Source organism: Sebastes fasciatus, chromosome 23 (assembly GCF_043250625.1).
Source record: "Sebastes fasciatus isolate fSebFas1 chromosome 23, fSebFas1.pri, whole genome shotgun sequence".
In the NCBI taxonomy this organism is placed as follows: Eukaryota; Metazoa; Chordata; class Actinopteri; order Perciformes; family Sebastidae; genus Sebastes; species Sebastes fasciatus.
In genome coordinates, this window is record NC_133817.1 from 6,599,117 (window position 1) to 6,622,703 (window position 23,587).

At 43.2% G+C, this 23,587-nt stretch overlaps 1 protein-coding gene across 4 annotated transcripts; it reads left to right on the forward strand.

Moving 5' to 3' along the window:
- The first annotated feature begins 1,954 nt into the window (after positions 1–1,954).
- utp20 (UTP20 small subunit processome component) lies at positions 1,955–23,262 on the forward strand. Of its 4 annotated transcripts, none has more exons than XM_074626413.1 (61): positions 1,955–2,151; positions 2,425–2,505; positions 2,624–2,690; positions 3,430–3,562; positions 3,650–3,838; positions 3,962–4,043; positions 4,184–4,321; positions 4,514–4,669; positions 4,760–4,912; positions 5,223–5,357; positions 5,473–5,550; positions 5,658–5,836; positions 5,966–6,133; positions 6,317–6,405; positions 6,589–6,694; positions 6,837–6,987; positions 7,220–7,282; positions 7,383–7,550; positions 7,639–7,715; positions 8,136–8,215; positions 8,834–9,110; positions 9,200–9,382; positions 9,505–9,595; positions 9,804–9,889; positions 10,427–10,552; positions 10,790–10,956; positions 11,253–11,461; positions 11,638–11,781; positions 11,892–11,971; positions 12,601–12,836; positions 12,925–13,069; positions 13,193–13,280; positions 13,562–13,705; positions 14,264–14,317; positions 14,479–14,631; positions 14,729–14,884; positions 15,008–15,148; positions 15,253–15,390; positions 15,476–15,615; positions 15,853–15,935; positions 16,060–16,388; positions 16,486–16,625; positions 16,782–16,938; positions 17,044–17,142; positions 17,381–17,548; positions 18,051–18,217; positions 18,321–18,585; positions 18,702–18,872; positions 18,997–19,128; positions 19,221–19,331; positions 19,426–19,575; positions 20,329–20,511; positions 20,667–20,798; positions 20,888–21,020; positions 21,224–21,408; positions 21,500–21,571; positions 21,669–21,791; positions 21,852–22,046; positions 22,139–22,265; positions 22,367–22,512; positions 22,610–22,902. In XM_074626413.1, the coding sequence occupies exons 1-61, from the start codon at positions 2,101–2,103 to the stop codon at positions 22,763–22,765; spliced, it is 8,526 nt and encodes a 2,841-aa protein (XP_074482514.1). In that variant the 5' UTR covers positions 1,955–2,100; the 3' UTR covers positions 22,766–22,902. The 4 variants fall into 4 exon arrangements, with proteins under 4 accessions (XP_074482514.1, XP_074482515.1, XP_074482512.1 ...); XM_074626414.1 differs by having other exon boundaries at positions 21,669–21,764; XM_074626411.1 differs by having other exon boundaries at positions 21,669–22,046; positions 22,610–23,262.
- Positions 23,263–23,587: the final 325 nt, after the last annotated feature.

The window sequence follows — 23,587 nt, forward strand, 5'->3', positions numbered from 1 at the left end:
ATGCAAATTTTCAGGCACACATTTGTATTTTGCGTTTCTACTATAACATGTTTACATGCTTTAATGCTCAAAAAAACGCTTTATTTTTCTCGTACCGGCGTTGCTGCAGCACCTCTTTTCACCCTCTGTCTGAAACGCTCTGTTTGAGCTCCTAGCCCCGCCCTCCTGAAAAGCCAAGTCTGCTCTGATTGGTCAGCTGGCCCATTCTGTTGTGATTGGTGCAACTGAACCAAACTCTTCAGACTCCGCTCCAGCTCCACTCTTGTTTGAGCTTGAACCAAACTAGCTGCTATAGGCAGGTATTATGCAAATGTTTAACTTGGTGATATCAGCGTGTTACAGAAGAAAAGGCAGGATCGAGGCATTTCAGGCAGTTCAGGAGCAGTGTTTCTGTGGGCTTCGTAGACTTTGAATACCTTTTACATGCACAAAAAAAACATAACACACTAACGGAAAGAGAAAAGGCACAAAAGTATATAAGGTCCACTTTAAAATGTTACAAAATGTTTACGCCTATGGCCTACAAGCACTCCCATGTTAGTTTCCTCCATGTTTGTGATTATCAGCTCCCACTCTGTGACCACAGTTTAAATATTTTTATGAACTTCTTTTAAGAGTCTGTAACTTTCATGTGTGCAGTATCTTTGCAATATTCACACTTTTCATATTCACTTTTACACGGACAAGAAATGTATTCAAGAGGAGTGAGTCTAGACGATATGAGTAAAGATAAAAAACATTGTTTTTTTTCTATTGTTGCACAATACTTCCCGTACGTCGTTTTTCACTGCTTCTGAGATGTGTGTCCAGTAAAAAGCAATGATAAGGAACAGACTTCTTGTAAATCAGGCCGAGAGGGAGGCAGCACTTGAGTAAACTGTGGTTTTATTATTCATTTAGTGAATGGGAGGTTTGAGGAGTTGAGATTGGATTTTGTTGTGATGTTTTTTACAGACTTTAGGTATTCACTTTTTAACCCGTTAATCACTGTCAAACTGACCTGGGACATGTAAATACTTCACATTTTATAAACATAAAAGATCAAATTATTGATTTTTCTTTTACATGTTCTGACATATAGCTTTGATAACAAGTAAGATGTAAGGTGTCTTTTGTTTAGGTATATATTGTCGACTCTGTATGAAGTGTTACTAGTGCCTTTTCTAACTCCTCTAGAAATGTCTCTCTCTTCTGGAGCTTTCCAAGGTGCTACCCAGTATTTATGATAATTAATTAATCATTAAATTATCAATGAATAATAATTGAAATGAAACACTATCAGATTAATTGTTCTACCATTAGTGTATGTGTGCTGCCAAAGGCTCATGGGAGATATACAGTTGCTGCTTAAATGTACAGTGTGTAGGATTTAATTATGCAATTATTGATAACTTAAAACTCAAAAATTCTAAATTTACTAAAACTATTAAACTGTTTAAACATTTGAATGTATTCCAATTGTTTAACAGACAATTTCCATTCCTTACATTTTATTTGTTGTGTAATTTATAATTTATTTTTTATATTATTTTTATAATGTAAAATATTTTTGCAGAATTTTAATGAAAAATCTGCGAATGTATTGTATTGAACTCTTGAAATAAAGTATAAAAAAAAATATACATATATATGTATATATATATGCTTCTATATTTACCATATACCAAGTATTTCCTTTATTAATATACTTTATATTATTTGTATATTATTTGTAAATACACTATTATTTTTTATTTTATTTTTTATTTTATATTTTCTACTTAACTTACTGTTTTCTTACATGGTCCGTGGTTAATTTAATGTTCACTTAACAAATGTAAACGAAGTTGGAAGCAGTGTGGGAGTGAAGCATCAAACGAAGGCGGAAGTGACGGAGGGGATTTCTCTCTCGCTTCTCTTCGCTTCTCTTCGCCCACCACAACACGTGGAGTCAAACTTTCCCAGAATGCATTGTTGTTCGACATGGCTGCTCACAGGTCTCAGCGTGTGTGTAAACATTAGTAGCCGACAGAAGAGACACTTTTGAGCTTTAATGAGTCTTTTAAATCACACGACGACCTCTGGAATACATTCAATAACGTGTCGAGCAACAAAACAAAGATGAAGATTAAATCCAAGTCTTCGTATCATAAATCTGAGAACACCTACAGGGTGAGAAACTGACTGTATGCTAACAGACACCTAGCAGAAAACTATAAAGTGTGTTAGCTGTTTGTTAAACTGATGTTTTACATGCAAGTTATGAACCAAGCAAGTACAGGGATTCACTGTTGATTTCACTCAGATAGCACAGTTTAATAAGATATAGAAAATATAGCATTTAACCTGAAATATATCTAATTTAGTCCCATTACTACGATATCATGGTGAGCTTGGTTTGTCTCCAAGCTGTAGCAGATTATAAACCCTTCTGTCTTCTTCCAGTTTCTCACTTTTGCTGAAAGACTTTCCCATGTCAACATTGATGTCATCCATCGCATTGACAGGACTGGATCTTATGCAGAGGTTTGTACAGTCGACAGGCAACATATAATGATGGATCCTCTCATGTAAACAGTGAGCATGTCAGTGTTTGTATGATTTGTGTTTCTGATTGGTAATGACTTGTTTGCTCTTTACGCAGGAGGTAGAAACCTACTTCTCTGAAGGACTGACAAAATGGAGAGACCTCAACTTGACAGAGAATTTCAGTATGTATAAAATATAATAAATAAATACCACTACTAAATAGGGTGACCAGATTTGAACAAACCAAATGTGGGACAAAGAGTATGTTTGTGTGGGACAATGTGGGACATGTTACCAAGGCTGAGAGGTAGTCTACAATTTAGATATAACGTCTATCTAACTTAAATAATAAACACTTCTATTCTGCCCCATATCTTGTAACATCTCTTTGCTTCGCCGAAATGCATCCATAGATCGGCACATTGCCTTTTGAGATGCACATTTCTTGTGAGACTCACATGAACTGTGTCTCTTCCTATGTGAAATTGAAAAATAACTGGCAAATTTCACAAAAAAACTCAGAGAATCGCCTTCTGCCGTCTTATAAATAGTTATAAGTAGTTTCACAGTCTTTGTTGTTGCTGCTTTTTCTTTGCGGTAGTTTACAGCATATTCTGCCTAAATCTGTATAGCTTGTGACTTTACAGCAATTTCCCCCGTTGGGCATAGCGTAGCAAAGACGGTGATCACAGCCTTCCCTGCTTTCTTCACAGATAAAAGCCAGATTTTTAAGAACTGTCTGTCCTGCAGTGGTTTGACTTTTGATAACTAGAGCCAATGAAAACGTGGGACATTGTCTCAATATGTGGGACAAGGGATGAAAATGCTCTGCAGTCCCTCGTAAAGTGGGACACCTGGTCACCCTACTACTAAACCTGAGTAAAGGTGCTGTGTGTGAAAACAAATGCCTTCTCTCCACAGCTACATTTTTGAAAGAGGTTTCCAGCCAGAGCCAGTCGTTCAACATGCTGGTTTTCCACCAGAAGTCGATAGTGGAGAGTCTGAAAACACACCTCGCTGTCAAGAACAGTCTGGCCTACCAGCCACTTCTGGAGTAAGTTGCTTTGTGTTTACCAGAGGAGCAACATTATTGTTGAATTGCAAGATGATATACTAGCTGTATCTCTCCTCCTTCCTCCAGCTTGGTGGTGCAGCTGGCCAGAGACCTGCAGACTGACTTCTACCCCCATTTCCCTGACTTCTTCGTTCTGATCACCTCCGTGCTGGAGACCAAGGACACGGAGGTCCTGGAGTGGGCTTTCACCTGTCTCTCCTACCTCTACAAGTACCTGTGGAGGCTCATGGTAAAGGACATGACCAACATCTACAGGTGAGATAATAATCTGTTTTCCCTGTTGTAGCACTCACCTATTATTGATATGTTTTTGCAGTGGCAGAAGAAGAATGCACATCAATTGTGGGGGGATATTAATACCTCTTTTCACAACCACAGTTTATACAGCACACTGTTGGAGCACAAGAAAGAGCACATCCGCAAGTTTGCAGCAGAGAGCTTCTCCTTTTTGATGAGAAAGGTGAGTTATTTGCACGTGAGCAGCAAACATGAACTCGTGCCTCCCTTTCCTTAAAGTTGAATTGCTTATTATCATAGTACATTTTTGTGTCAGTATTCAGCATTTTTGTTTTCAACGATGTCTCATTGTGTCACACACAGGTTCCAGATCTTGACGCCCTGCTGAGTCACGTGTTCTCAGACCTGCAGCAGCACCCCGACAAGGCGGAGGGAGCAGGTCTACTGCTGTTCGAAATGTGCAAAGGAGTCCGACACATGTTCCACTCCTGCGCTGCAAATGTGAGTTTCTTTTCCAGGGAGTGGGTGACGTTGTGCGCAGAATCCCACGCTCTGTGATGGACAGAGATTTCATTTAAAATAAGAGGACCTGTTATGCTTTTGTGCTTTTTCCCTTTCCTTTAGTGTGTAATATAGTTCAATAATAGACACCGTAGTCCTGAATGTTCTGTGTCTCTTCACCTATCTCTCCAGGCTCTCCCTGTAGCTTTGCGTAAGCTCGGACCCTCAACCAACCCAGGAGCCTCTCTGCCGTGGGACACAGTTAAGGAAGCTCTGGATCACATGGCCCAGGCTGCGGCCGATCACGTTGAAAGAGAACACTTCCTGGTTTTGTGGGAGTCCTTACAGGTGGGCGAGATGTCAGACTTGTTTTACTAGTTAGATCTAGATGGCATGGCATGGGGGAATCATCAGTCCTTTCTGTGTCCCCATGTACAGGCCAGTGTGGTGGAGGTCCTGGGTGTTGTGGAGGCGAATGGAGAAGAAGCGGAGCAGGCAACAGAGCAGCTGGAGAGGCTACTGTTCGTTCTCCACACCTTGGTGTCCCACAAGGACGGAGCCAAGATCACCAAGCCGGAGGCCGTCTGCCAGGTAACGGGAGAACACTGTCACATTCAAAAAACTGTTATTCCTGAACCTCCCAAAAACCGAGTGCACGGCAACATTTTATGAAGGAATAATATACGTCATGCAGCATCCTGTTAGTATGCTTATCTCTTCTACTTAATGTTTTAATTATTATTTATTTATTATTTATTATTTTTTTATTTTTTTAAATCATTTTTATTTATTTATTTTTCTTTTCTTTTCCATTATGGAAAAAAAACTGTTATTCCAATTAGTGTCAAAATTGCGGCTTTTTTCTGTATGTCTTCATCATGTTATTTTCTCATGCCCACAGACGGTGTTGCGGCTGATTCAGAGCTCGTCTCTGTCGGCTTCCTGTTCCCGTCTGCTCCTCCAGATCACCTCCTCTCTGCTCCTCGGGGAGAACATCACCCTGCCCAGAGCACTCATCCAGGAGACAGTCCAAAAGGTGCGTGTTTGTGCTAAACATATCTGATGTTGTGCACGGTGTTGTTAAAGAAATGAATGTGCGAGTAAAAGAAAGGTTTGTGTATATTGATGTGTCTCTCTGTCTTCTTCACAAGGTGTTTGGCAGCACAATGGGACAAGATCTGATTCTAGAGTTCACCAAGGAGATGTTCACCATGAAGCAGTTTGAACAGGTGAGTCGTCACTGGAGTGATAAATCCAGTATTTTGCTGTGTTGCTGGTTCTTTTGTCTCCCTACGACTCCCTGACTTTAACCTTTCTCTCCCTCCTTCTCCTCCAGCTCTTCCTCCCCAGCCTGCTGCGCTTCACCGCTGGGTTGTTCGGCTGCGGCGATCCTCTGTCCCGCCACTGTGGCCTGGATGCGCTGGTCAGTCTGATCCTCGCCAAAGCCCCATCCCCCACAGACGGCTCCATGGCCTTTGAAACCTACCCACTGCTCTTCACCGGACAGACCACAGGGTGAGATACTACAGCATACAGCAAATATTAACTTTAAAAACAGCCCGAATAAGTCATCCTGAATCCTCTTGTGTGTTTAAACTTAACATATTATTCTCCAGGAGGTAAATGTGTTTTTTTCTCCTCCAGCAGTGTGTTGAGCAGTGAGGAGGCAGGTCAGGCCAGCAGCTCAACATCAGAGCAGCCTGCGGTGCCAGAGCTGGTGCTGTCGCTGATCCAGTTTCCCGAGGAGCAGAACCAGTCCATCACCGACCTCTCGCTGCCTTGGGCTGCCCTGGTGCTTCTGCCACACCTCAGGTAACAACACACACCACGCACTGTAGCCTCGATTCCACCGCAGAAACTTTCTCTGAACTAGGAACCTTTTGAGGAACCTCATATTTTGATATGAGTTTCCACACTCACTCGCATGCTTTGCTGAAAGGTCTGATGTATTCATTATATTGATCCGTTGTATTTATGTTTTTTTTCATTTGTCAGGCCCATTGCTCCGGCTAGTGTTGTTCCCGCTGTGACTGCTTTCTTAAACCACCTCCTGTGTGAGATTGAGACCGAGAAACTGGGAAAAGGTTTGTGATTTGTTTTGTTTTTTAATGTCCACAGTGTAGGAAAATGTCAGAAGCATAAAGAAAGTCCCCTTAAATCTTTCTCTTTGGAGTCTACCTAAACGAGTGTTAAAATAGAACCACGATTTTGGATTGTGCATTAAGTTTCTAGCTAATGCTCTGATATCTTATCTCTCCACCCTCCAGCTGGTTTATTTGTAGCCAGACAGGCCCTGAGCTGCCTCCTCTCTCTGGACGGCTCTGCCCAGCTGCTCTCACTGGTCACCGTGGACAAGATCAACTCAATCTTACAGTAAGTACCGCGTGTGTGTTTGCACTGTATACTGCATATAAAGACAGACGACATGTCTCCACTTCCTCCCACTGTACAAAAGTGAAGCCACAGTGAAACTAAAGGGTTTAACTCATAACCATCGTGTTCATTGCGGTTACAGGAAGTTTCCGATAGACCTGTCTGCCCTCCTGCTTGGGGACCTGTACTACACCCGCCTGTCAGTCAGCGGCGTTTCAGAGCACCTATCCCACAGTGCACTGCTGGAGCTCCACCAGATACTGCACGCCAACCTCTCCTCTCACATCTCCAAGGTATGTCTGCAGTCACAGCAGCTGAGACTTGAAGATCATTTGAGCACAGAGTTTGCATTTGTCCTTAAAGTGATAGTTTGTGCGTACCTTTTACCTCATACAACCCCACTTCAGATCACCCTAACTATCCCTTTAAAGCTGCATTTATACCTGTAAATATCCAAGGAATAATTTTAATATGTTGATACTATTACTACCTACTATTTCATCAATGACTTCTTTTCTCTCTCAGATCCGCCTGCTGACTCTGAGGATTCTCTCTCAGTTTGAGGCAGAGCTCCCTCCACAGACCGAGGTACGACCGTCAGTCCAAATTCTCGTGAAACTCGATCAAATACAGAAAACACTAAAGCGCATGTATTTATTTGTGTGAGTGTGTGTGCCTTTCTGTCCAGGGTGAGGAGAGTGTGGAGGTGCAGCCGGTGTTCGCAGTGTGCCTGCAGGCTGAGCTGGTGCCGGCTTCGGTGCAGGACTACAGAGACAAGCTGCTTCACCTCCGGAAGCTGAGACACGACCTGGTGCAGCGCAGTCTGCCTCAGGGGCCACCCGGCACCTTCCAGCAGGTACAAATGACACTCTCCTGGCTGTTGTTGCTACTTCTTTTCATCTTAATAGCAACACTATGATATTGATCATCTATTCTTTTGACAGGATCCTCTGCGTTACCTCATCGCAATGCTGTTCGTCAACTTCAAGCCGCTGTGGGACGCGGTCATTGAACTTATCGTGTGAGTAGAAAAAGGATTCCGCCAAAATACATTAAGCTGAAATTAAAACGCTTATGCTGTTTTGATTAATTGAGTCATTTAGTGTTTGTCAGTCGTGCACTTTTCATATGAGGTGAACGTTTCTAAACATGGATTGCGAACTAGGGGTGGGGGAAAAACTTGATACAGCAAAGTGAAAGAGTGTGTGCATAATCTGCTGTTGAAAAAAAGGGTAATAAATTGCAATAAGATCTTATCGCAACTTAAGTATCGTTCTAATATCGTATCATGGGGCCTCTGGTGATTCCCACCCCTATTTGAGCTCATTGATTTTTAACTGAGGAATGTTAAAAAGTATAAATGTTACAATTATTCAACATGTTGAGGTGTCTGTCCGCTGAATACATGTAGCTTATGAATGAGTCTTTTTCCTCTTCACAGGACCCATGCCAGAGGGATGGACAACAAGGACTTCTGGAGGGTCTACCATGAACATCTGGAGATGGTGGCGGGGCTGGCTGGTAAGGCTGCAGAGTCCTGGTGCATTTTATATTCATGAGTAAAATCTTTGTTCAGTGTCAGCTTTTACATGCTGGAACCCACAGCACTGGAGTATTGAACTGTGAGGGGAAATATGTGAAGGAAATCTTCCTAAGGAGGAGAGTGTGAGGCTGGTTAGGGGTTAGAGTTCTTGTGTTTTCCTTGATATGTTGCTAGAACATTTTGTAGGTGAAGCTACACAAGTAATAGTATTATTTTCAGTATTATTGTTGTCATGATTATTATTACTGCTTTTCATTATTTATTTATTATTTATTTTATTATTATTTTATTATTATTTATTTTTCATTTATTATATTTATTTTTCATTTATTTATTTTTATTTTTTATTATTTATTTTTATTTGTATTATTTTTTTATTATTTCATTATTAATTTATTATTCAGTATTTATTTATTTTCCTTTTTTATGTATTTATTTATCTTGGAAGAGTGTTCTTCTTGTGTCTTTTGTTTATGTTTGTTTATGTTTGTTTATGTGTTTATATGGAAAAGAAGTATGGCGATACTATGTTTTGGAAAAAATTATGCTTCCCAATTAAAATATTTGAAACAGATCTTCCTCTCTACGTGTCATAGAAAAAGAGTTAAGGGAGAACGATGAGGATGATGATGATGATGATGATGATGATGAGGAGGAAGAGTCGGGTCTTCAGGGCGAGCCGGGCTGCGACGTCATTGAAAGCGGGGACGCGGGGGTGCTGTTCCTCGAGCAGCTGAAGTCGACCTCCGACCCCAACGAGAGGACGGACTTCCCCAACTTCCGCAGCCTGCTGTGGCGCTGCATGACCCAGTTTTCCGACAGAGTGGAGCCACGCAGCCGCGAGCTGAGCCCTCTGCTGCTCAGGTTCATCAGGTGAGTGTTCACAGTGTTTTCAACATTTGCCTTATTAATAATTTTCCAAGTCTGCAAGTATCCAGCCCTGATGTTTCTTTTGTCGTCAGGAATGAGTTTTACCGCACCGACCTGCTGGTGGCACCCACTCAGGACTTGAGGAAGGTGAAAGACGCCGCTCTAGAGGAGTCTGGGATGACTGTAGATGAAGAGGAGAGAGAAGAAGAGGAGCAGGAGGCAGAGGAAGGAGGCAGACAACAGAGGAAGGCTCCTCCAAAGAGAGCTGCTGCCAAGTAAGACATCAGAATCACACTGAATGTTGTTTCCCCGGCCAGTACACCTGTACTGGTGTTATATGGTATGTTATATGGTATGTAAGTATAACGGAACCCTGTGTGGGTCTTTTTTCTTCCAGACAACTGATTGCCCATCTGAAGGTATTCGCCAAATTCACCAACCCTCGCTCGCTCTACATGGAGAGCAGCCTCAGTGAGCTCTATAACCAGGTGATCCTCAAACTTCACACACACACCTTGTTGTTAAACAATACCAACATCAGAGCTGCTTGATGCTGGGACCTAAATATAACATATTTGTGGTGAATACCAACGTGTTTTTAACAGAGTTTAGGACACTCTGACCTTTTCTGTTTTGATATATTAAGGTTGAGTGTTTTCTACGACATCAAACCAGCATGTTTCTCTCTGTTTTCAGTTGCTCTGCCATCAGGACCAGCAGATCCAGCGAGTGGCGCTGGAATGTGTTCTCACATACAAAGACTCCAACATAGTACCATACAAGTAAGGAAAACTACCAGGAACGCAAATATACAGTAACAATCTCCCATTCTTCTCTTTTCCTCAAGGAGGTCATTGTGAGCATCTTCGATAGGAATCAGAGCTCTGGTCCTCCGCCATCTATGGTTACAGGCGGAGGAATGTTAACTTCCACCTCGCTGCCGACTCTGCCTAACGACATGCCCTCTATTGTCTGTTATCAAGCTATCCGTTTACTGTAGCTCCAGCCGACCTGCAGACAGATGTATGTTTCTGAGGAAGTTTAGCATTACAGATGATTGTGTATGACTCTTTGTTCAGGATCAGGCTGTCACAAAACAGCATTGAACAGACCCCGTGATTCAGATTGTATGCTTTTCATCAATTCATCTCCTATTAAGTGGTTATTAAATACACATATAGTATCATTATGAGGCTATATTATGGGCAATTAGGAGCCCAAGTTCTGCCATGCGAATGAGTCTTTGTACAAGACATTGAGCCACTACGAGCTGTAGAGGTGATGTGTTTTCACCTTTGTTTGTGTGTGTGTTTGTACAGGGAGAACCTTGAGAGGCTACTGGACGACAAACACTTCAAAGAGGAGATCGTCCACTTCAACATTTCTGAGGAGACGGAAGTGGTCGATGCTTCACACAGAGCCAAACTCATCCCACTGCTCATGAGGTACCTGTGTGTGTGTGCAGATTATGTTTTTGTTAGCTTCCTTAAAGGGGCTGAATTTGAAATTCAGGTTACAGCTGATAACGCCACGGCGTCATCACGGAAGTGTAACACCCACCAAAAATTTAAATACACAAAATATTTTAATAATGTACCACAGCTTTACCAGAAGTAACGAACACATAGATTTGCTCTCTCAGTCACCAGCCCTGTGTTTTTGCGCTGTTTTTTCTGACACAGGATCCTGTTCGGCCGTCTGCGCAGTAAAGCGGGCAGTAAGTTTCAGGGGAAGGCGAGCGCCGCCACCCGGTCCTCCATCATCCTGCGTTTCTTGGCAGGTTGCCAAGCCGAGGAGCTGGGAATGTTCATCGACCTGCTGCTGGAGCCCGTCGGCCATCACAGCAAAGGTAGGACACACGTCTATGGTAGAAAATTAAATATTTTCTAAGTCATAAAGATACATTTTTCTACCACAGACAAACACATTGTCTGTAAAATATATAGTTTTAATTAGTGCTTAAATGTGTAGTTGATCCACAGAAAAAGAGAAGTAACAACAATGTTTTTGCTAATACTTTCTGAAAATAAACCTTTTTGCAGTTAACATTTTAAAAATGCTTGATTTCACATCAACAAATATGATATTGTATGTAAAAACAGCATTTTAAAGTAGGAATTCCCGTATCAATCTTTGTGTCCTCAGGTCCCTGCCTGGCCGCGGTGGAGAAAGCGATAGCTGAGACAGACGTGGGTGCCATCCTGCCGCTGGGCCGGCAGCACAGCCTGCTGAACATCATCAATGTGGTGATCCAGAAACTGGGCCACCTCATCCACAGCTACCTGCCCAAGGTGCTGCAGATCCTGCTGTGTGTCACCGCCTCCGTGTCCACCGCCCTGGACAGCAGGGACCAGGTAATAAGGCTAGGGATTGATACGACTGTTTGTTTGTTTCTTAAAGGTCAGATTACTGAATTCTTTCTTATACAATATAAGTTACCAAGACAACTAGAGACACTGTTGAGAGATGCAAGCCTAAAAACCCTCAGTGCGCTGGTTTCTCAGTGCTGATCTTCCTCCGTTGTCTGCAGCTGCGTGCAGGTTGCATCAGTCCTCTGAAGAACCTGAGGCGACTCGGCATCCTGAGGATCCAGGACTTCTTTGACGGCTTCGACTCCTTCAGCTTCAGTGCAGACGAGCTGGATGCTGTCTTTCAGGGTGTGATCTGGCCTCAGGTATATGTTGTAAATATATACGTGGGTTTTTATTTTATATTTATGTATTTTTTTGTCCTTACATGGTGTGGTTAACTTTATCTTTTTTTATCTTTTTTCTTTTCGTGCAGGTGTGTCGTCTCCCCACAGAGAGCCCTTACTCCCCCACCCCTCTGCTGAAACTCATCCATGTGTGGTGCAAAAATGCCAGGTTAGAGTCTTCCTCTCTTCTGTCTCTTTTATCTACCAGGGTAATAATAGTACACTAAAACGAAAATAAGCAGTGAAAAATATTGTTAAATATTGTAAATAAAAACTGTATAATTTAAGAAAAACTAAAACTGAACTGAAATGATATTATTTGTTTAAAAAAACAAATAAAAATGAATGTAAATTAATTTCAGTTTTAGTTTCGTAGCTTTAATAAATCACTACCGAAAAAAGGAGACAGCATGAATTTCCGTCAACTCTCGTGACATTGATTGAACCTCTGATTGACACAATTGCGTAACATCAGACACTAAAGTAGCATGAAGATTAAACATTATGGCCATTCCTACACAGTTTTCCATCTGTGTATTTTGTATGTATATGTATCTACATACTTCTGAGACATAATACCTGGCCCTAACAAAAACAAACTAAAGCTAAATATACAAAAAATAAAACAAAATATATAAAAAATAAACTAAACCTCTCTGAGAAGCTGAAACTAAACACACTCCGAAAACTAATAAAAATAAAAATAAAATCAGTAAGTCAAACTGAAGTAAAATAAAAACTAATTGAACCAATTAACCACCAATTAACCAATTAATGTTTTTTGTCTGTCTGTTTCAGGTACTTCCCCCTCTTGGCCAAGCAGAGACCAAACCAGCCAGAGTGTGACGTCCTCCTCAACGTCTTCGCCCTCCTCTCAGCCAAGAACGCCTCACCAGCGACCATCGCCATGGTGATGGACATAGCCGAGTCCCTAGCGACCACCGCAGACTTTGTCGCCTCGGAGGGCGAGACAGAACTGAGCGTCAACGGCTGTGTGTTCCCTCAGCCTAAAGAGGGCTCTTTTGTCACTGCAGGTCAGCAGAGTTTGGCTTACTTTATCCATAATATACTGTATATATACTGTATATCTTTAACTCATGCATGTTGTTGCATCTCCTCCAGACTCATTAAGTCAGGGCTCCAGTGTTCTGCTGCCTCACATATCCACCCTGCTGAAGTACCTCAGCGGAATCGTACGCAACACAGAGAGACTCAAGAAGAAGAAGTTCAGGGTGCAGGTCGCCAAAGAGCTCAACATCCTCTCCAAGTTAGTGTCTTATTTTGATGAGTTTTTCTGTTTCACTGTATGGAAGATGTGTTTTTCTCTCTTGAAATCAACCTGTATGCGGCTTTCTTTGTCTCAAACAAATCTTGTTTTTTCTACTGTCAGGGTCAGTCGTTTTGTGAGTGACAAGGAGCAGAGCTCGGTGCTCATCAGCCTGTTGCTGCCCTACCTCCACAAAGGACACAATCCTCAAGTAAGACTTACTACTGTTCAAACGAGATTGAGTCCATAGTAATAAATATTTAATGTAAAATGAAGAGCTTTCTGCCTCAAACTGAGCCTCCAGGTCTGTGTACCACCTCAGACTGTCTCTACCAGCTGAATGATTGAAGTTATGAATGGTTAATGTCAGGGTCAGGGATTTTGGGCTTACAATTTTAGGAGGTGGGATTTTCAGGCATCCAGAGAAGCGTGTGTTGTTTGCATTAAGTTAGAGGTGTTCGTAATAGATGGTCTTAACTGCGTTTATCTCAGGAGACAGAAATCGACATCCTGGCCACGGTGCAGAACCTGCTGCGACAGTGTGTGGAGCCCTCCGCCTTCCTGCGGCCGCTCAGCAAACTCTTCTCCGTCATCCACAACAAGCTGCCCAGGCAGGCCCTCACTAACGTCTTCCAGGTACAGAATATCATGTTTACAGGTGTACTGTGTTTGTAATCTAACTATAAAGGGAGGAATCTCTGTCTGTTTGTCTTTCTGTATGTCCTTTGCCCATCTTGAGAACCACTCATCTGATCGACTTCACACTGGGAGGGTGTGTTGCTCAGGGCCAAAGGGAGTACAGTGTTGAAAGTGGTGCTATTTGGCCAGATGGTGGAGCTATAACTATGAACTTTATGTTGCTATATCGTGACAGAAGCCTCTGTGTCCTCCGGTGCTCCTAACGTCACAGACCGGAGGAAAACAATCAGTAAGAGCTGATCTGAGGTCTGCTGTCCAGCTGCCGACTATGCGAGCCGTCAATCACGAACTCCGACCAAACGGTCAAACTAGGCAGGGCTGATCAAATATGAATCAATATTATGTTACGTTTATGCCTATTTCTCTCCTCAAAAAAAGATGCATTGCTTGTTATTGATATAAAGCCCAGATTTGCCTTGAATGATTAAATGTTAATTTTATTTTATTTAATTTTTTTATGAATCTTCCTCACTCTTAATCTGTCTCTGCTTTCAGACTCTGTCAGATCTGGAGCCTTCACTCTCGTACATCACTGATTTAGCAACAAAGGTAAGATCATTTATAACATTCACATTAATAATATCATTATTTATGTATACATTTACCAGAAACATCTGAGACGTTTACTTAAATATATTAATCTAACTCCTCTAGAGGTCCCGACAGTACTCTTTCTTTCTGTTTCATTGTTTCCTGCTCTCCGTCTCCAGCTCAACGCATTCGACAGTCGACACTTGGATGAGATCTACTTTGATGTACGTCTGGCGGCTTTCCAAGACGCCACCAGGCGAGTCAAAGACATGACGACTCTGGACCTGGACTACATCAGCATTATCATGCACAACTGCTTCCACACCTTTGAGGTAAGCAGATATATGATATGGTTATGCTGTCTAAACTAATAAGCAGATTTTCATCATCATCTGTTCGATTAATTGTTTCTCTCCTTTCACCCTCCAGATCGGTGACATGTCGCTGGGAGACAACGCCACCATGTGTATGTCCGCAGTGATCACACAGCTGGCGGCGGTCGGTGCTGGAGAGCAGCTCTACAAGGACATCGTGCAACACACCATCCTGGACGCCGTACACAAGGGGCTTCGCAGCAAGACAGATGTAGGAACACACACCTTTCGTCCCATTTCAACACAACGCCTTTTAACTCACTCTGAATGAAGTAAAAATGTTATCTCTGCTCTCTCCTCCTCTTCTCTCTCCTCTCTCCCGTCACTCCACTAGAGCGTGCAGCATGAATACACCACCGTGCTGGCCTGCCTGGTGAAGACATTTCCTGCCAGGAAAGAGTTCAGAGACTTGGTACAGCTCACCAACTACAATGACCTCGAGTCTGACTTCTTTGAGCACATGAAGCACATCCAGGTAAGAGAGAAAACATCACTCACTCACGCCTATCTCCTTCCTCCTTCTTTATCTGACTGTTACACACACAACCCCACAAACTGACATTTCTTCTTCCTGTTTAGATCCATCGTCGGGGTCGTGCCCTGAGGAAGTTGGCCAAGCAGCTGACCGAGGGCCAGGTGGTGATGACGCCTCGCTCTCTCCAGAATTACATCATGCCGTACGCCACGACCGCTCTGCTAGATGAAAAGATGGTCAAGGTGACTCAGACGTACATTCGAGAACAATACATGTGTTTTGTTTATTTGTTTGTGTGTCTGACCTTCCTCTCCTCACATAATGCAGCACGAGAACATGATATCAGCGTCGGTGGAGATGGTGGGTGCTGTGTGCCGCAAGCTGACCTGGTCCAAGTACCTCTACTACCTGAAACACTACGTCCACATCCTGCAGACGGCGCAGGCTGAGCAGAAACTGGCTGTCAGGTAGGGTTCGCCATCCAATTCCCAGCTTTCAGATGATGTACACCACTTCTATGCGACATCTAATGTTCCCCCTAAAGACCCCTTGTCCCCCCCTAAAAATGTTAAATGGGTCTATGTGGGTCTCTGACCTTTTTTATTTGAATTCATGATACTTTAACATGATTTATCGAAGCATTTTGTTAAAGCTGTACTAAGAGACTCCCTCTCCTCCCTTGTGTTGTACCACTATAACTCCAGTTTGCTGGTCACAGTCCTGGAGGCTTTCCATTTTGACCATCAGACCCTCAGCAGAGAAATGGAGGCCGCCAAGGCCAGAGAAGGTGAGTGACCGATCCCATTTCAAATTCTCAACTCAAACTACTTTAAAACAAATACAAAGTCTGATAAATGTGATGTCATAATGCGTCTCATTTTAAATTGATACAACTTTTTTTTTTCATCAAGCTGCGAGTGTTGCAGTCGAGGCAGACGATGAGGAGCAAGCTGCAGCCGACGAATCAGACGCAAGCGATGATGAGGAGGCAATGGAGGTGGACGGTAAGACCGCTCCATCTGATGTCCCCATGGAAACGGCCACCACCAGTGGACAAAAGGATGTCGCCTCTAAGGAAGCAGCCACCGTTGAAGCTAAGGTCCCGGCGGCTCCTAAACCCATCGCAGTGGCCAGCGGGCTGCCGCAGAGCAAAGAGGAGCTGGAGTCTCTGATCAGCGCCATCCACAAGACTGTTAGTAACAGCGTTCTGCCTCGTCTGCACAAGTGTCTCACTGCAAAGGTACGATGAGCACACACACAAATGCAGTCTTAATCTGTTCTGAAAGCTCTAAACAGCAGTGTAATAGTGGAAGTGTGTGTCTGTGTGTGTCGTCTAGATAAAGCGTGACGATGAGCACAAGGCAGTGAAGTCGAAGGATGTGAAGGAGGAGGAGGTGGCGAGGATACCGATAGCCTTCGCCATGGTCAAAGTGATGCAGACTCTGCCTCCGGACATCATGGAGGTCAACCTGCCTGGGTATGCACACTGGATGTTGGATGTTGTCTTTTTAAATCTTTTTATTGTATGTTTGAGATCATATCTTATATATGGGACCAAATAAGATATTGGTGAAGTCTTTGTTGCGTATTTTGTCTGTTTTTTGGTAAATATTGTTGATTGTGTGTCATCCAGGATCCTGATCAAGGTGTGTGTGGTGCTGAGGAACCGTTTCCAGGAGGTCCGTGACGTGGCTAGGGGAACTCTGGTGAAGATCATCGAGACGTTAGGCCAAAGGTACCTGCAGTACCTGCTCAAAGAGATGCAGGGGATCCTGGCGAAGGGCTACCAGGTAGGAGCGACACACAGGGAGGCAAACCGTGAAAGCATGTCAGCATTGTCTTTGAAAGTCCTAACATGTCTGTCTGTTTCTCTGTTTGTGCTCCCCTCTACACAGGTCCACGTGCTGACATTCACAGTATACCAGCTGCTGACAGTCCTCATTCCAACCCTGAAGAGTGGGGACCTGGACCCATGCATGAACATGCTCATCGATGTAAGAACGCTTCACACTGCAAACCCACATAGACTCCACTGTGTCAAATAGTGAGCAGTGGGATATTCAGTTGATTGCAATCTGCAGCCACACCACTAGATGCTACCAAATCCTACACACTGTCCCTTTTAAAGCTTTGCCTAAAATCAAATTCAGATATATATTTTTTATATTCTTGATCTGTGTTTTCGGGACATACAGTCATTCTTTACGTTTATCCTTCTTCCTCGTTGGTCAGATCTTCAACAACGAGCTGTTTGGGCCTGTGGCCGAGGAGAAGGAGGTGAAGGGGATCGTCTCCAAGCTGATGGAGGCTCGGCACAGCAAGAGCATGGACTCCTACGAGCTGCTGGCACGCTTCTGCAGCAAGGAGAGCGTCACCAAGTTCATATTACCACTGAAGGAGGTGAGTGATATAAAACGACATGCTTAAGTATACAAGAATCAATATGTGTTTAAACTCAGATGATCGTGCAAGAAAGTATAATGTACATAATCATTTAATCATCATTTTATATTTAATCGTGATTAATCGCAAATTAATCACACATTTCTTTATCTGCGGAGAAAAGATAAACACCATAATCTACAAGGTTACTTCTATGAACTGTGATTACGTCTGACAATCGATTAAAATATTTAATCGTGATTTAATCGCATGATTGTACATAGTTAATTGTGATTAAATGTTCAAAATGTTCCTTAAAGGGAGATTTGTCAAGTATTTAATACTCTTATCAACATGGGAGTGGATAATTATGCTGCTTTATGCAAATATATGTTTATATTTATTATTGGAAATCAATTAACAACACAAAACAATGACAGATATTGTCCAGAAACCCTCACAGTTACTGCATTTAGCATAAAAAAAATGCTCAAATTGAAGTATTGAATTTGACTTTCAGATCCTGGAGACTTCATCGAGTCTGAAGGTGTGTAACCGGGTGGGTGCCGTGCTCCGACGGCTGGTCCTGGGTCTGCTCGTCAACGACGGCATGACTTCTCAGGATATCTTACTGCTGTGCCACGGGCTGATCAGCCAGAGTCTGCCGCTGCTCACCAAGAGAGACCGGTACACTCACACTCACAAGCTCACATCAATATACAGTGAACTATTTTGTTGCTTATTTCCATCTACCATGCATGACGCCGTATATGTGTGTGTGTGTTTGTAGAGAGAAAGCCTCAATTAAGCCTCCCTCAGACCCCAGACTGCCCCCTCCCAGCTGTCTGCTCCTGCCTCCAACTCCAAAGAGAGGGGGTCGGAAAGCTCCGGTTAGCAGCCGAACCAACATGCACATCCTGGTGGACGCCGGCCTCAAGCTGCTCCACCTGAGTCTGAAGAAATCCAAAGTGACGTCGTCCGACGCCTCGGCTCTGCAGATGCTTGATCCTTTCATACTGCTGCTGCTCGACTGCATCGACTCCATGCACGTCAAGGTACTGGCATTATATGTTCACCCCAACGTTTGAGCATCTGATCTCGCAAATGAATCAAATTGAGATTATAACGTGTACTCCCTCCACCCTCTTCTTCCGTCTCCCCTCCCTCCCAGGTGATCACAGAGGCTCTGTTGGCGTTCACTTTGCTTTTGAAGTTCCCTCTGCCAGCAGTGGAGCAGAACGCCGACCAGCTGACCAAGCAGCTCTTTGTCCTGCTGAAGGATTACTCCAAGGCCGGAGCCGCCCGCGGGGAGAACTACCACCTGGTCCAGAACTGCTTCAAGGTACCGCAGATAATTAATACACATGTTTACAAATGTCTTGGATTGGAGAAACCTCACTAAAAAAGAATGAAGATAAAACTGCTACATTGATTTATGATGTTCATTCTGTCTGTTTGTCTCTCAGGCCATCACCATACTGGTGAAGAGTGTCAAAAGCAACCAGATCTCAGAGACACAACTGCAGGTGCTGCTGGGATACGCCGAGGAGGACATCTACGACCAGTCTCGCCAGGCCACCGCCTTCGGCCTGCTGAAGGTAACCAGTCGAGTGTTGAGCTGAGTGTTTGTGGTGCTGTGCAAAAAGAAACCCCTGAGCTATGTGTTTATATGTGTATCTGTCTCCTCCAGGCGATTCTGTCCAGGAAGCTCATTGTTCCAGAGATGGAGCAGGTGATGAAAAAAGTGGCAAAGCTATCCGTCACCGGCAGCAACGGCATGATCAGAATCCACTGTCGACAGGTACTCGCACATAGAAAAAAAGACCACATTTCTCCTCTCTGCTGCACACTGAATGGCAAAAATGTAAAAAATCTTGTGTTGTTATGTTTTGCAGATCTATCTAAAATACCTGCTGGACTACCCACTGGGGAGGAAGCTGAGACAGAACCTGGACTTCGTGGTGGCTCAGCTGCACTACGAGCACGACACAGGCCGGGAGTCGGTGCTGGAGATGTTGGCCTACATCTTCCAGACTTTCCCTCAGGTGAGGACATTTTCTTCTCAAGATTGCATTTACAAGAAGTGGACAAAAAAAACCAGTAACTTTGGTGGTAACACTTCATTTTACATTTTAATGGCATACTTTACTATGGCTTTTTAGTGGCATATGACATACTATGACATACTATAGTGCAACGTTTTATGACAATTTTAGGACTTGCGATACAATTAATTTTTTAGGACTTTTAAGGCATTATACTGACTTTATGACTTTTATAGCGTATATACTATGACATTTTTCGGATGCACTAAACTATGACTTTTATGGCATACTGTGAAATTTTTTGGACATACTATGACATTTTATAACTTATTTAGAACATAATGTTTTATGACTTTTTTAGGACATACTATAATGTAACTTTTTATGACTTTTATAGCGTAATGTACTATGACTTTTTATTACTTATGGCATACTGTACATTACATTTTTCAATTAACTGTATTTTTTCCTGGAAATGTATTAAATAAATTACCAGCTATTGGGAAATAGTGGAATATAATTATTAAATAATGTTTATAATAAAGTATTTATAATTTTGAGGTAAATATTGGGGTAATTCCAAAGAAATTTCAAATAGGTTACTTGCTAATTATCACCTAATTACCATGACATTTACAGACCTGTGAATTGCAGTGTTACCAGTGTTTGGTTAATACTGCATGCACACATTATCATACCCCAAACAAGATGGATGCAGCAAAGAGTGTTTTTATTTTATTTTTTTTTGCTCAGAACTTGCTGTTGCAGCACAGCGGCTTGTTCTTTGCCCCTCTGGCCCTGGTGGTGGTCAACGATGACTCAGCACGCTGCAAGAAAATGGCTGCAATGGCCATCAAGGCCCTGCTGGCCAAGCTGGACCTGAATCGCCAGAACTCCCTGTTCGCCCTCGTCACTACCTGGCTGAATTCAGAAAAGGTACACGTTTTACCAAAAGTCAATCTAAATCAGATGCTTTTTTTGTAATATTTCCATCACATGTGTGTGCTTTACAGTTCTTGTGGTCACTTTGATATGTTAGTATTAAATTATTTTGAATAACATTGAATTTAAACCTCTAACCTTCCTCCCAGGCCAGCCTGAAGCGCCTCGGGGCTCAGATGTGTGGTCTGTTTGTGGAGGTGGAGGAGGAGAAGTTTGCCCGTCGCTTGGACGACCTGCTGCCTCTGCTGGAGAAAGAGATCAATCCTGACAAATACGAAGATGTGAGGCGACACGTTCACACTTCATCTTTGACCACAGGTTTGAAGTTTCGTGAGGAAAAGGAAGCATCTTACCTCTGTGTGTGTTTCAGATCGAGGAGGAGGAGGATGAGAGAGGAGCAGACAGGCTGCTGTACAGTTTTCTGACTCTCATCACCAAACTGAGCAAACACTGCAGCCTGCTGGAGCTCAGCAAGCCTCAGGACACACTCGGACGTATCTGGGGTAAAGAACCGACACACACACGTTAGGATATACTATACTATGACTTTTTACAAGTTTTCATGCCTGCTGGAGGAATTATGTTTTCGGGTTGTCCGTCCGTATCATTATTGTGAACGCAATCTCAGGAAATCTGGCACAAACACCCACTTTAACGCAAGAATGAACCGATTAGAATAAGAATTAATTCTGGTTGTCTCCTGCAGGTCACATTGAAGCCCACCTGCGGTTCCCTCACTGCTGGGTGTGGCTGACTGCCTCACAGCTCTTTGGTCAGCTGTTTGCTGCCCATCAGGCAGAGCAGCTGGTTGCTATTTGGAGAGGAGAGGGAGGAGATGCTTCACCTCAGTCGCCCACCACAGTCTTCATCACCACCAACCTGGACAAGAAGGTGAGTACTTCTTTTTCCAGCCGTGATCTACTTTCTGGATTCTACTCTCATTGTTTGAACTCTTTTTTTTCTGCCTTCTTTATGACAACAGATGAGAGAGTTGGCGTTATCTTTCTGCCATCAGCTACAATCCAAGTTCCTAGACACGGCGTCAGGAGAGCAGGTGCCCAAAACGCACCTAATCTAAAACACATTTCTGTCAAAGCTAAATTCAAACCATATGAGATTTGACTGACAGGATTGTTCCGCTCTGCCCACAGGTCATCAAGAATCTGCTGTTCGTCGGCAAAGTGATCTACCTCATTTCCCCAGAGTCTGACGTCACTCCCCCTCAGGAAGAAGTGAAAGAGGAGGATGTGGAGGAGGAAGTGAAAGAGGAGGATGTGGAGGAGCAGAGGGAGAACGGAGACAACGAGGAGAAGGAAGAGAAAGAAGAAGCAGAGGAGGAGGAGCAGAGGGAGAACGGAGACAACGAGGAGAAGGAAGAGAAAGAAGAAGCAGAGGAGGAGGAAAAAGAGGATGAAGAAGAAGAGGATGACGACAAGGATGATCGGCCTCCTTCCCTGCTGTGGTTGATGAAGAAGCTGTCGCTGATGGCCAAGAGAGAGGCAGCGTACACTCCCAAGATTCCCCTGAAGGTAAACATAGAAACTAGAAGCTTCATGTCCAGTACAGCTTCAGACACTTCCTCCAAACAGCCTTGACTTACTCACTTCACTCTCTCCCGCAGAGAACGTGTGTGTTCAAGTTCCTGGGAGCGATGGCCATGGATCTGGGGAAGGAACGACTCGGCCCTTATCTGACCACTCTCATCACTCCTCTGTACAGGGAGCTGGACAGCACATATGCAGACCAAGGTAATCACTCTTAACAAGCCTAAACAACTCTTTGTCCAAGTTCTAAATTGTCATGAAAATCGCTAGTGATTCCACTGAACCCGCGGTTTGTTTCTGTCCAGATCCCACCCTGAAGAACCTGGCACAAGAGCTGATAGAGCTGATGAAGAGACACGTGGGGCTGGAGAAATTCTCTCTGGCCTTCTCTGCTGTCCAGAAGGAGTTTTCACAGAGGCGAGCGGCACGCAAACGACACCGAGCCATGCAGGTATGTATGACGGACACCAAAGCCCAAACGCAAACACACAAAAGCAACAACTTCCCTAGCAATCAATTTACATTTTGTTTCCTGTTTGTTTTCCCAGGCGGTGGCTAACCCAGAGATCGCAGCCAAGAAGAAACTCAAGAAGCACAAGAACAAAATAGAAGCCAAGAAGAGGAAGATCGAGTTCCTCCGGCCCGGATATAAAGCCAAGAGGCAACGGAGCCACACCCTCAAAGACCTGGCCATGGTGCAGTGAGCCACGTTGGTGGCTACATGTGTTGATCAAGGACACTAGGTGGGTTAGAAAGCTGGCCAGTTGACACCGGAAAGTGACTCTTGTGATTTAACTAGACATGTCCACGTCTTTGTGGGTTAACTGGCTGCAGATTCCACTTCATGAGAAGATCACATTGGACCAGGAAAGACAACAAACAGATGTTTCTCCCTGGTGGTTTGCTTAGTGTGTGAGGAGCAAGGACGTTTTGAAAAACACAACTAACCATGCAAAATAATAAGAAACTAAACCGTCTCTTCTGTTGGATATCCAACAGCCTCATCTGTGTGTAAAAGGAATTAGAAATGAGACGTCATGTAACAGATGTTACACAGCAGGATGTATCTGTATCGCTAATGGCATCATGAACTCTACTTTTTATTTACCTGCTGTGAACAAAGTGTAGAATTGTCCTCATATTTATATCCCGTGCAGTTAAATGTATAACTTTTTGTAATTAATAAAAGATGAGACATTTTTACACATCATCCGTCTTGTGGTCTCTCAATTTTTAAAACAAAACCGCCTCAACACAAAATGGTACAATCACTGATAGCAATCTTTAGATATAAATATGCAACCATAAAACTTTGAGCAACTGTTGAAGATAACCAACTCTTTTTTTCGACATGCTATACTATGACTTTTTATTTTTTCGACATACTATAACTTTTTCTCGACATACTATACTATGACTTTTTTCATGACATTTTCGACATACTATACTGTGACTTTTATACTTTTTCAGCGTACTATACTATGACTATTCTTTTGACATACAATAGTATGACTTTTTCTCAGCAA

Coding starts and splice junctions, on each gene's coding strand:
- utp20 (XM_074626411.1), top strand. CDS start 2,101: ATGAAGATTAAATCCAAGTCTTCGTATCATAAATCTGAGAACACCTAC. Junction 3,563..3,649: donor GCCTACCAGCCACTTCTGGA/GTAAGTTGCTTT, acceptor TCCTTCCTCCAG/CTTGGTGGTGCAGCTGGCCA. Junction 4,913..5,222: donor AGCCGGAGGCCGTCTGCCAG/GTAACGGGAGAA, acceptor TCATGCCCACAG/ACGGTGTTGCGGCTGATTCA.